Raw genomic sequence first — 13,976 nt, forward strand, 5'->3', positions numbered from 1 at the left:
GAAGTTACTGTCTCAAAAATTCTAGAGAATGTTTCAGTTAGAAAGTGTGATGTTTTGTTCTAGACTTCAGTAAACTTCTTTTTAATACGAAGCTTAAAACTGGCAGTTTCATTACAAAGATCTTTGTTTAGATGGTGCAGGCTATTGCTTTTTCTTCTTAAATGACATACAGGAACATTTTTTGGAAAAGGCTTTCTAGAAGGATAGGGAGGTAAAGAATCTTAATTCTGATGAGTACAGATTAAGAGTTTTAGAATTTAAGCGGGAACATTTTCAATGAGAATGGGCTCAATCCTCAGGAAAACAAAACAAAGGAGACCCAAAAGCATTTTCAGCCATCCTCTCTGCTGAGTCTCAGCAGCTCCAGGCATAGGGCCACACTGCCACACAGAGAAGAGAGGTGAGCTCTGCTTCTTACTAAGCTACAGAGAAGAGGGTGCCTTCAGCTACACCTGGGGAGAGACCATCTAACATGCACAGCTGTGCCCAGGCTGTCTGGCTTTAGCTGGTCCTCACAGGGCCTAGCACCATAGACATAAAAGTCAAACAGACTTGACCTGGCTCTGATCTTATTTTCCTGCTCATTAATGGCTAGAAATGTACATTTTAAAATTAATCATCAGGTTTCTCAGTGCCTTCTCAGTTTTGTACCCAGGAGTTTATTTAGCGTACTGCTGCAAGCAAATTTAGCTTGCTCACATGTGACAAGGGAGCCAGTCTTCTAAGGCACACCCACCGAAGCTTCCCTCAGACACTTGGCTAACTCACCCCAGGTTTATTTCCACTTTAAATCTGCAATTCTGCAAGTCAGGAAAGTTCCTCGTGTATACATTTCCTCAAAAAGGCAACTAAAGAAAGGCAAGGGAGGTTCTGGCACCAGAAAGGCTGGTGTCCTGGTTGTGTCGGCTGGACAAGTTCGGGTTCCTCAGCCTACTTGGGGCCTTTGGCCAGAAAGGAAACACAGTTAGTACCCAGCCCAGTGTGGGCACAGGGCCTGCCTTTCCCAGCAGCAGCAATCAATTTCAGTGCTCTCTGGCTCCACTGCTAAATCCTCTGTCCTTCATCTGCTCTCGCAGTTCCCATCACCAGAAGACAGTTAAGTGCAAGTCCTTAGTCCCTCCCAACAGTGTGCGGGCCAGGCCATCTTCCCAGGCTTACAGACAGTATTTTCAATGGCCACAAGATGACCACAGACAAACGCACACATATATGTATGTATTCTATTTCACTTTCAAGCTACTGAATTTTTAATAAATTTTATTAATTAAAGAAGTCATTGAACTTGGGAAATAATGGCTTATTCTGAAAACAGACCATACTTAAGATAGCCCGCAGAAAATAGGTCAGCATTTTTAAATCTCAGATACAAAAATCTTATGATTTATGTTTGATCTCCAAGTGTGGGTATAAGCTATGTACAGATAAAACTTACTGCCTGCTCCTAACGTGCCAGGTTTGAGCTAACTCCTTAAACAGATCAACTTCTCACAGACCCTGAGACTCAGCTCGGCTGCCTGTTGTGTTCACTCACCTGCAGATGAAGAAACTCAAGTGCAGGACTCCTGTGAGCTGCCCAGGATGAAAGGCTCATCCCTACAAACAAGCTCCGACTCCTCAGCTGCTCTATCACCCTGGGAGGTCCATCTCTCCTAATTGTGCTCGTTACTTTTACAGTATCCCCAACTTAATATTCCCACAACTACTTTTTTCAATGATCACCACAGGCTTATAAACTGACAAACATTCAAAGGAAAACTTTCCATATCCTTTGCTACCATCAAGCAAGACACATTCCTGATCTATAATTTCCCACTTAGCAGTACTCTGCACTAAACCACAGTGGAGCACTTACCTTATGGAGCATGGCATTTGAGGGTACAGCACCCAGTTCACATGGGAGTCAAATGGTCACCATTACTCAGCAGGAGGAACAGGTGAATGAGCAATGAGATTGCTTTCCCATTGATATAACTAGCAGGTCATCTTTCCTTCAGAGAGGGAGTTCCCCATAACTGCTCCCAATTTATTCATATTGAAGGAATATTCATGTTCTATACCAGATACCTCCAAATTCCTATTGTCTTCCCTCTCATCATTTCATCTGTTTCCTGATTGCCCCAGATAAGCTTTACAGGCTTCTCAATATATCCCATAAATATACTCAATATGTCACAATTCTTGCAAAAGTTTTACCTTATATAACGCTTTTGGTCATGTAAAGTTGATGGAGTCTCGAGCAATTTCTTTAGAAGTAATTCTCTTAGATCTTCAATTCCTGCTTCTACTTCAGCATAATCTATTTTTAAAAGATGCAAGATTTACAGAACTGAACTTAAAATCAAATTTCAGAAAGCAGAATACTGGTTGCTTTTTGACTGAGAAGACACAAGGGACCTTTGTGGAGGGTCATAACACACCATCCCAAGTGTATGGGGGGGGGGGGCATAAGCATCCATCAGAATTCAGTGACCTGTAACATGTAAGGTCTGTGCATTTCACTGCATGTAAATTTCACTAACGTAAAGAAATAAATTCTGCTTTTTGAGACCTTCTGGGTTTCATTCTTTTAAATTTAATAAGACCTATGGTATTTCTCCTAGTTAGTAAGTTTTTAACCATAAGATATTTAAGCTTTGTTTTTTTTCTATAAACCTGGTATTTGGAGTAATTTTTTAAAGTACTGAGTTGGCTTTAGAGTAAGATTAGAACTCACAAATACACTGTTTTAGCTTGAAGAGGGAAGACTGAAATGCATGTTTCCACATTTGTAAAAGGCTTGTCGCTGCTTCTTTCAAGTATGAAAGCTTTCAATAGCACTGTAGTTAATAAACAGCAAAGAGTATCTGAGACTAGCCCCCACACACTGTCAATGCTCATTCCCACTACATGGCAGGAAGAAAATGTGGGAGGTTATTTCGGACTAATTGTTTTACATTTTAAAGAAAGCACCACATAAACAAGGTCTAAGATGCAAGTAGCGCTCTTTGTAGAATATACACTCTACATTCTTCTTACAAAAGGAAAGAAAGGGCCTAGAAGTAGTAAATAAATCTTACATTTCTTGAAAACTTGCACCTCTGTTTTCCCAAAGAGTGACTTGGCTTTTTCATAATCATTAATAACCACATCATAATCCCCCTTGAAAAGAAGAAACACACTGTGAGATCATGAGGAAAGAACAGTAAGCACGCTGGTTAATATAAAATATCTTAATGCATCTTTAACATTGGCACCATCTATAACTGTACATACACATACACTCTACCTTGTGAATATTCCGTTTAATATTGAGAGGAAGGTTGAAGAGAAATTTGAATCGCTGAAGCACATTGAGTGCATTCCTAGTGGAATCTGCCTTGTCTTTTCGACCTAACACTTCTTGAAATAATGTGTCAGCAGTATTACTTGCTCCTGTTTTCAAAAGAGAAAAAAAGCACACATGTGACAGTGACTAGAATCTGAACACTAAATACAAATGTTCAATTGCTACTGTATCTTTACACTGGAATTCAGTAGACTTTTTAAAAAAACCACCTATATAGAGATCGTTCATAGTTGGCTAAAATAAAGTTTGCTTTTTAAGTCCTTTCATATGTTAAGAATGCTATCTAATTAAAAGCAACAATGTTTACTAAGCCCAAGTAATTTTCTCCAAAGTGAATCTATATTTATTTTAGTTACTCTTCTAAATTTTGAAACAATTGTGAGGGCTTGGGCTGGTTCATTATTTTGAACAACGAAGAACACACACACACACACACACACACACACACACACACACACAGACAGAGAGAGAGAGAGAGAGAGAGAGAGAGAGAGAGAGAGAGAGAGAGAGAGAGTGTTAAGTTCTTTTAATTCTGTATCAAACTATCAGATAATAAATCAGATACGGGAAACAGTTTTCAGAAAAAATTTTCCAAAAAGTCATTACAGCTTTGACATTACTTCTTGACAGAATTATCCTTCTATGTTGCAGGCACAGAGAATTACATAAACCTAAACGACAAAACCTTAACAAAGCATCATTACTGTTTCTTAAATCAGCTGAATCTTACAAAATCAGGTACAAACAGGACATTTCATATGATTGATTCTTTCTTTTAAAAAGTACAAATTATATGTATCACTTTAATGAATGCTGTTTTTCTAGGGCAAAATATGCTATAAACAAAAATAGTTTAAAATTTGCAACATGTGAATTATTTTTAATTAGCTGAGAGAGAGAGAGAGAGAGAGAGAGAGAGAGAGAGAGAGAGAGAGAGAGAGAGAACGAGAACAAACTACTTTCAGCTGTCTGACCTGCTTGTAAAAAGTCTCTACATTATCTGGTCTAGTGACTATACTTTAAGCAAAGATGAAAAACTCACCTCGTCTCACTGGGTGGCTTGCACACCATAGCCACACTGTGGGTGGCCTGATCCTGTTAAAAGTCGTCTTTGTAACGTGATTGTTTTATCTAAATAATGTTTAAATTCTGTTGAAATTTTAAAGGTCTGATATAAAAACTTCGTTTGGTCAAGAGAGCAGATTTTCCCACATGCTATTTAATGTGGATAGTAAACCACCATTGTGGGATGAGAAATACATTTGCTTCTTGCCACCAAGCCACGGAATGAAGGCTTGAGTGAGTATTTGAAATCTGATTAGAATTTAAAAACGTTCTTCAAGAAAAACTATCTTAAAACATTTGCTTATCATTTTAAAAATACAGACTCCATGAGTTTAAGCTTTGTAACTGGAGAAGCACATGGGACAGAAACTTTTTAAAAGGCTACTTATTTATATATGAAGTTTGGGTCTTACACCAGCAAATTCCTTTTTCTATGCAATGAAAGAATACAGAGCAAACAGCCTAAATTCAAAATTGAATTATTCTCAACATTTTAAAGTAACAAGAAATTTCCAGCTAATAATTTTAACTCCAAAAATATGAAAACAAGAACTGGTGGAAAACAGACTATTAAAATATACACATTTTCTAGAGATAATTTTGTAGGAAGAAGTTATAAACTATGAAAACAATTTATGCCAAAATTTGTGAACTGAGAATTTGAACTTATACAAGGTTGAAACTTATACGGACAACTTTTGTCAAAAAATTATGATACTGCTGTGAGTTTTACTGCATTCACAATAAGAATATAGTTCATAATTCTGACACCTGGGAGAGACAGTAAATGATAAAATAGATGAGAGTAATGAAGATCTACAAGATCTACACAGCAGATGCAATCACCAGCAGTCACAAAATGCTCTCAGTGTCTGTCCTTCCCGGGACTGTCAGGAGACAAAAGCCCTGTGCAGAAGAATGGGACTCCTTGTTACATGTGGACCGATGATGCAGACAAAGACATCAGCTGCGTGTCCAAACACTCATCTGACAGAAATCCTCCACATACGCTAATCCACACACACCTTGCTCCACCTTCACACCAAGAATTCTCAAGTTTAAGGCAACTGATAGGAGTTTGAATGTCCAGCAAGTGAGCGCAGAACAAATGTATCTGGGTTGGATGGCCATGCCTTTGTCCTCAGGGGCAAACAGACCCTGGTGCTGGGTTTCAAACACCCTTCCTCTTTATCAGAGAATGGCTTCCCCGCAGTTGATGTGGACAATGGGTATCACTGTCATGGTTACACATAGGTCCCAGGAACTAACTAACGGCAAGCCAATATGCTGCCCCCCAACACAGCGGCCACTCCAGTGGCTGCACTCACAGAGCAGCCAAACGTGCCCCAGTATATCAGGGAAGAAGTTGTTGTCATACTACACACTGGTCCATTACACTCATACCTGCCTCTTACAGCCACCCAGAAAATCTGGTTTTGTCATTCAAACGGTGTCTTATAATTTCAGGCATGTTTATTTAAAGTACACATTATGTTGTCTCCTATTTCAAAGTGACCACACTGGTCCCTTTCTTTGTACTAACAACTTGAGATGTGAGATCACAAGTGGTGTGTGTGTGTGTGTGTGTGTGTGTGTTGTGCCTCGTGGGAATACAGGGGCTGGATCAACACAGGAGTTCCCAACCCCCACACAGTTTGTTCCCAGGGAAAGACAAGCTGTTTGAGAGTGGAGTAGCAAATGAAAAAGCAGCTGGACGCTCGCAGCCCTCAAAAATGCAGTGACATTGGCAAAGGAAGGGTCCCCAAAGCCCAAACCTACTTTGAGTGCCTCTGTTCCCACAGTGACCAGGATGACTAGCTAGCTGCTCTCTGTAACCGAGTGCTCGAACAGAATGCCTGAGACGGTGTGCACCACTTACTCACAGCCATGCCACACCCTGGGGCACATCATGTCTGACCCACACACAGAAGGTCTCACCAGGAATGAGAGAGCTGAAGCTGGTAGCTCTCATGAACCAATTTGTTTCAATACAAGTTTGAGAAAGGCTAAAATTAGTGCTGGTTCATCTTTTTCTTTTTTGAATGAAACTTTCTAAATACTTATGAGCCAACAATTAGTAGATCTCAGTTTCTCATAGACTTGATTCTTAACTGAGAATGACTGCTTCTTACTTAGAACACCCATTTAGAGTTCTATCTAAGTCTCCAGCCTGGTCATTTTCATTTTATACATACTACTTAGATTACATCACTCAGTCTCATCACCTCAACTACCATCTCTAGGCTGCTGACCCCAACTCTGTATCTCGGGATGTGTCTGTGAACTGAAGAGTACATCTTTGACTATCTTTACTAGACATACAATGACAGCTCATAGGCCTGCTTCACGTGCATGCTACTATAAACGCAGCACACTCACACACACCACTGTGCACATGCTCACACCACCAAGATAAACAATGCTTCTTCTCACTTCACAGAGGAAGCAACTGACCTACAAGTCACCTCATCTGCCCAAAACTTTTTAAAATATTTTAAATTTATTCTTTGAGAATTCATATATGTATACAATGTGATCATATACACCTACCATTACCCCCCTTTAGCCCACCCAGATCTTCCTAACACATGTTCCTCCCAACTCCATATTTTTTTTAAACCTACCAACTTTGTACATTTTTCACTAAACTCACTGAGTATAATTAGTGCTGCCCATATACACAAGTGTGGGGTCATGCACTGAAGCATGAAAATCCTACCAATGGCCACACCTTCACCGAAAATGACTCTCTCCTACAGCAGCCATCAACTGCATCGATATCACCTCTGCTAAGGGTGGAACCTCATGAGCCCTCCCCAATCCATGTTGGAGTTCTGACTGGCTTCATCTTGTGCAAGTCCTGTGCAGATAACTACAGCTACTATGAGTTCATGATAACAGTCCACAGTACTCCCCTCATCCTCTAGTTCTTACATTCTTTTCACTTCCTCTCCACAACATGGAGGGAGTGATACAGATGACCCACTAAGAGCTGAGTCTTCACATTCCTTACTTATAATCAACACCTGGACTAGTTATGAGTCTCTGTCTTAACCACAGCCCACCGCAAAAAAATGGTTCTCTACATAAATCTGTATATTTGTTTTACACCAAACACACACACACACACACACACACACACACACACACACACACACACACACACACTTATTTAGAAGGCAGTTTGACAACAAAAACACTTAACAAGAAAATAAGTTTCCCACTAGGCTTTAAGACCTTTCCAGCCATGGGCTTCAGACCAAGTTTGCAGTGTCAGGCATGAGTCTGAAAATCACTAAGAGCTCTTTGTGTGAGTTCCAGATATACTCCTGGATTATCTATCACCAGAAAAACATGTATTGATGCTGATACTAACACAATATGATTCAATAACCTGCTTACATGCCTACAGTTTCCAAGCAGTTACACACACTTAGACACAAGGCACAGGCTCTATCTTTATATTCCTGTGATATATACTAATAAGTGCTCATTAAATGCTTACAGAGCCAAGGACTAAAGCTCAGGATTTGAGCCAATGACAAGTATTCTTTCTGCCCAAAGAAGCACAGCACAGTATAGGAGGGCCTTCTGAGGCACCATGGCAACAGATATACAAGATGAAACACAGCAAAGTGATTTTTAGGAATCAGTAGGACTAACTATGTCAGTGACTGTGCTATATCACCTTTTAAAGTTACTCAAGAGATCTCATTCTTTTGTACAAATGCTGTAGCATCATGACAACCCTTTGAGAGGAAATACCCTTCCAAACCTTGAACGAATCTAGCAGCACTGATACAGAAAGGGCTTTGGTAAATATTTGTTTGGGTAAAATTCAGAACACATTCATTTTAACAAAGTCTGTGACTTGGTCTCAGAAGCAAAAGCACAGCAAACCCAAGGCAAGCAATAAGAACACAGGAGTGATAAACAAATGAAATGTCCAAGTATTCCAATTCCAACACCAAGGAAAGCTTACACCAGAGCTAGCATTCTTTCTACAAAATACTTTCTTACTGACATCACAGGTCTATGAAGAGATGGTTACACAAGAGCCCAGAATGTTCTATTCATGGGACTAAACCAAAATATAAATACAAAATTAACTTTGTATCATAATCCTGCATCTAAAAATCTCTAAACATCTATGTGAGGTTGCCTGAGTTTTCTTGTCCCTTCTTTATAAAAAAATCATATATTCAAAGGAGATTCTTATGGACATCATTGCTTCAGATTGTACATGGACTAAATGGGTGGTACATTTCAAACACTTACATTACAACAAGAATTAATCCATCTGATGAGTTTCTTCTAAGTTATTAGGGCAAGCAGCTTGGCATGTCAGAAAAGGAACAAAAGGGGAAATGGAGGGAACACCAAACGTGGGGTCTGCTAGGCCTACAACTTCTACAACATGTTGCAGAGAATATCCTTGCGGGGACACAAAGTGTAAGTAAATGGGCAGCTGTGGTGCAGGAGCTGAAGCTCTGCACTGTGCACTGGCACGTCCCCAATGGGGACTCAGTATCTGCTCAGTGGTGACCCTGGTTGCTGTCTCAGTGCTCCGGTTTCAGGGGAGCAAATGACAGTTCTTGAGAAATATAGCTTCAGATTACAGTAAAATGCAAACAGATTCCTCTCACTCTTTCTGCTGCCCTTCAGATTCCTTAAGTCCGTATTTAGAAGTGAATGCTAAAACACAACTCCCAACTTTGCCCTGGGAAATCCCTCAGAACAACAATGGCTCTATAGTTTGCTATCAAGGCTATTAAGAGTATCAGAGCAAACTTACTGTTGAGGACATTCTCCAATTTCTGTGTCATGGATCCTTCCACTTTTTCTGTTCCATCTGCTTCTAGTTTTTGATGGATAGCTAGGAAGAAACAAACAAATCTAGTTAAAATGTAGGCCACTTTAATGGACAGAAAGATATTTCATCAAAATAATATTTGAAGCCATTTTTACAAATTATTCTATTATTTTCACCATTCAAGAGGAACACACAAACACACACACACACACACACATATATATATATATATATATACACACACACACACACACACACACATATATATATATATATATATATATATACACACACACACACACACACACACACACATATATATATATATATATATACAGTACTCTAGAATGGACAAACAAACACAGATGGTACCGTGTACATCGTTCACAGCTTAACATTATTCAAGCAGTACATAACACACACTCATCTGTCTTCAAGACATGGTGAGAGAAGAAAAGGAAGAGTGGGACTTCAGGCCTTTAGCCCAGTCTTCAAACGTGACCACAGGAAAACAGTCTCATTTCTCAGCTTACTTTGTAAAATAGAAGGACTACCATTTGGATTCTACCAACTTCAAAAAAATTTAATTTGGGGTCTAGACTATAACATGGGGAATATATAGTACTCCTCTTATATTCATAGTAATTCCTGGAAGTTCCAAGGGGACATTTCACAACACATATCAATGCACCAACTCTGGACAGATAACAGTGTGTTGTTTATATTCCTTGACTGATAAAAAATATTGGGGAGTGAATCACTTAGTAATATAGGTTTAAAGCTACTACCTAGTGAAAAGGCAAGGTTTAAAACAGTTACCAGGCTTCTTTTGGTAAGGGATTATGACTAGAATTTCAGATTTTAAAACTGACATAATGAAGCCAGCACAGCAAACATTAGTTAAACTGTGACTTAACCACTGCCATTCTGAGGCGCACGTATCACCCACTGACGGTGATGTACAACCTAGTATTTCTATTTAAAGGATGAGAAATTGTGGCTCCACACAATTAACATGTTTGAAAAGGTCACAGAGTAAACTTGGGATGTGAACTCAGGCAGCCTGGTACCAGGCCTTAAAAGCTCATTGCATGCTGCCCACAGCGCAGATCAGTAACTCACGCTACCTAGGCTTCTGTTTTCATGTCTGTAAAATGACACCAGTAAACTTACTGTGCCTTAGGGAACTGTATTCATTTGTAATAAAGAAGTTTCTCATCAAAACAGCAGCAGAAGCAGCCTAAATTTCTACTTTTCCACATAATTTGCTCAATTGAAAACCCAAATCCAAGATGTTTCACTCTGTGGTCTTTCAAAATTAATATAGTAAAATAAACACCATTCTTAAATATTAGGAACTCACTAACATTCCAATGGTGAGTCTGTTACAGATTCTGCTTGATTACCTAGGCACAGGTGCCAGATTTATACTACACAAACAATCAAACAAGCCTGCTTCATGCAAATGTGGATGTGTTTATTTCTTTTATGAGATCTATATAACTCATTTTGACCTACTGGTCTTTTAAAAAACTCAAGAGTTAAATCCAGTGTTCAAATGCTTATAAATATGTTCTCAACTCCAGAGAACATTTATTTTTCTGCTCCTTATAATTAGTTTTCAATTCTAATTTTGTCCTTAATACTACATTTTCCTGTAATGCTACCTCAGTTTTGTTTTAAATTCTAAAACAAACAGACTGCTCCTGTATTGAATTGAATAAATACACTCATAAAAAGAAAAACAAATACATGGAGGAAGAATAGTCACTACATATTTTTAATTGTCTTCACTGATTTGAAATAAAGAAAAAGTGATTTCTTTAATGTCTCAAACTTAAATTATGTGGTAGAAGTGACCCAGAATATTCCTGAAGATCAAAGCTTAAACTTACATTCAACTTGTAAAGTTAAATGGAAGGTGATGTTCCTGCATCTAAGCATTAAAAGGTAAACTGGAACGACTGCTCCAGGGGAGTAGAGCTGCCCACACCACATTTCATGCTGCTGCAATGCTCTGACAAGGTTGGATGCAAAGGCAGAACTGACACACGTGTGGCTCACTGTGTAGGACCACGTGTGGCCTGTCCAGAGCAGGAAAGTAGCACATTTTACACACGAATGTTATTCTCTTAAGTCAAAATTAACATTAAAGGAAACTGTGCAGCCACATTTTCTGATGCTGACATAAGCCATCAGCAATCAGCAGGTCAAGATGGGGTGACCTGGTTCCCTGAGCTCAGTTTACAGACCTTTCTGCTGACAAAGCAACTTCCCCAGCCCATCTCTACCACAGCAGAACCACGGTCAAGCTGTCAGCCAAGCATGAGGACTAAGAGACACTGGGATCTGATAAAGGCAATCCTATTTTCCAGAAAATTAAACCAAATAACCCCGTGTCTGGTTCATCTGACCTTTTATTTTCTCTGAAAACATTTTTAAATAGAATAACTCAATAAGCATCTGGGTACATGATCACAGGTTTGCTATTGTTTCTAATCTATTAAAAACTTAAATATGTGCAGCAGATGAACATCATAAACTTAAATTTAGGAAACAAAAAGGTATTATAAAAGCACCAGTCAAAGAAAAATTGAGGTTCTAGGAAAGTGTCTATTATTTCACTGGAGCTGTATCATCGTTTCATTTAACTTGAGTAAAACATGCACTAAGTGAAATATGAAACTGCAACCTCAATCAAAAAATTCAAAATATCTGAGCACGCACTTACACAGATGTCGTTGTTAAATGACCCAGTAAGAATGGAGCATGTGTGTCGGTATCAATAAGAATACATTGCTAGGTAAGGAGACAGATAGATACATCTGCTCTAGACACCATGCTTGCTGCTGGTCTTCTTTGGGACAGAACACTAAAGCCAGAGCAGCAACAGTCAAACTGTCTCCACACACGACCACAGAGTAAAGTCGTCACAGCCCTACCCTACAGCCATTACCACCATCACTTTTTCTTCCCTTACAGCCACCTTGAAAGACAGCCATGGGTAGTTCCGGGCCTATATAGCTAGGCTGTAGCCTCATCATGTCCCAACTCTTGAAATGTTGATACACTCAACAACAACAACAACAAAGGAAGGAGTGAACAATTAACTATATTGTTAACTCCAATTCATTAAAAGGCCTTTTATACATATAGTTTCTATTAGCTATCACAGAAAATTTCTGTCAGTGCTATAATTTAGGCGTTGAATGTGAAAGGTCTGACTGACATGGTGGTACTAGAAGGTGCTACAGGTCATTTGAGCATGCCCTTAAATGGGAATACTGTTGCTTTGGGTCCCTGCCTCTGGCTCCTTTTTCCTTTCTGTTCAGTGTGCTCTGCCATACACTCCCACAATGATGTGATGCCTCATTAGAGGACCAAAGCCACATCTACCCCCAAACCTAGGCAATTCAGAACAACACCCCTGAAACTAAGAGCCAAAATGAACCTTTTTCTTATAAGTCAATTATCACAAATATTTCATTACAGTAACAGAAAGCTAACACACACAGCAGTTAAACCATATACATGTAAATTGACTACGCAACCTGTGATTCTTTCTCCTCCCTAACTATATTGCAAATAAAAAATAATAAAACAATCTCAGCTGCCACATAAAGACAACAGGTAAGAATGACTCACTTGGATAACTTAGTCCTAGGACAGCATGCTGCCTACCTTTCTACATCAGCACATACCAAGAGTAGTAAGTGCTAAAATCCCGGTTCTGCTTCAGGCTTCCTGGAGTTGCTACAACATGCAAGCAATGCACTGAGCTGCTTGTGTATGGATCTTGCTTTGGTCTTTTTGTGTACTGCTATGAGTATTCATTCAATTTGGTCATAGTTCTCAAACGAAGCAAAACACTCACAGTTTTGGTTTGCCACCATAACAAGTGACTCCACAGATCTAAATGCATGAGCTCTAAGGGCATTCAGGGAAATGGTGACGGAACAGAAGAGTAGAGCCAAAGGTGCCAAGGAGCTCAGAAGGGCCTCCCACATCAATGTATGCAGCAGAAACATCTCTCAAGCTAGAGGCTCGATAGGGGCTGGTTGAAAAGCAGCCTGAGACCCTCAGGTGCATCGAGACTTGCAAAGAGTGGGAGGAAACAGCAAGAAGCCAGGGAAAGAGATGCCTGGTGCTGGAAATACGTTTTCCAGTCTATGGTAAAGAAAGGTGATGCCAGACACAATACTTGCTAAGTTCTGACTAAACTAATGGTGGACATACACAGGGGCAATAAAACTAATAAATGAAAAAAAAATCAGGCAAAGATAATAGACTGCATAGCTGGTTGGGACCGACTGAGAAAGCAGACTGGGGCTGGCTCTCAAACAGTGCACGCAGTGAAAGGAGACAATGACAACCACCTGCTAAGGACATCTTGAAGAGGAATGGGCTTTGGTTTATCACCCTGCCCCTTTATCTAGTCCTACAATTACAGGATGTCACGGAGCAGCGGCAGAAGATCTGCAGAGCAGTCCTGCTCCCCACTCTCGCCACCAGCAAGCCTTGCCTTTTACAGCCAGTTCAAGACCAACTCCACACAGAGCACGGCAAGAAAAGGACAGAACAAGGGCTGAATAGGCAGAGCACCTTCTACCAGGTGTAGAAGGACAAGACAACATCTTTGTTTAGGGCTATTTTGAGATTCGAAGCCATGACTTATGACATCTAAAATACTGTTTTTGAGAACTAAAGACACTGGTTGGCAGCTCCAAAGCTTAGCAAGCACTGGAATGAACAAACGGAAACAAAACGCTTTAG

At 39.7% G+C, this 13,976-nt stretch overlaps 1 protein-coding gene across 2 annotated transcripts in view; it reads right to left on the bottom strand.

Annotated features, from left to right (window-relative positions):
• The window catches only part of Exoc2 (exocyst complex component 2), a 168,623-nt gene that overhangs the window by 91,255 nt on the left and 63,392 nt on the right, over positions 1-13,976 (bottom strand). For both annotated transcript variants that reach the window (XM_036187151.1, XM_036187152.1), the window contains exons 7-10: positions 9,186-9,266; positions 3,266-3,411; positions 3,057-3,138; positions 2,194-2,296 (exon numbers count right to left, since the gene is read on the bottom strand). In XM_036187151.1, coding sequence (XP_036043044.1) covers positions 2,194-2,296; positions 3,057-3,138; positions 3,266-3,411; positions 9,186-9,266 — 412 coding nt within the window. The remainder of the gene's footprint in view (positions 1-2,193; positions 2,297-3,056; positions 3,139-3,265; positions 3,412-9,185; positions 9,267-13,976) is intronic.

This window comes from Onychomys torridus, chromosome 5 (genome assembly GCF_903995425.1).
Source record: "Onychomys torridus chromosome 5, mOncTor1.1, whole genome shotgun sequence".
NCBI classification, from domain to species: Eukaryota; Metazoa; Chordata; class Mammalia; order Rodentia; family Cricetidae; genus Onychomys; species Onychomys torridus.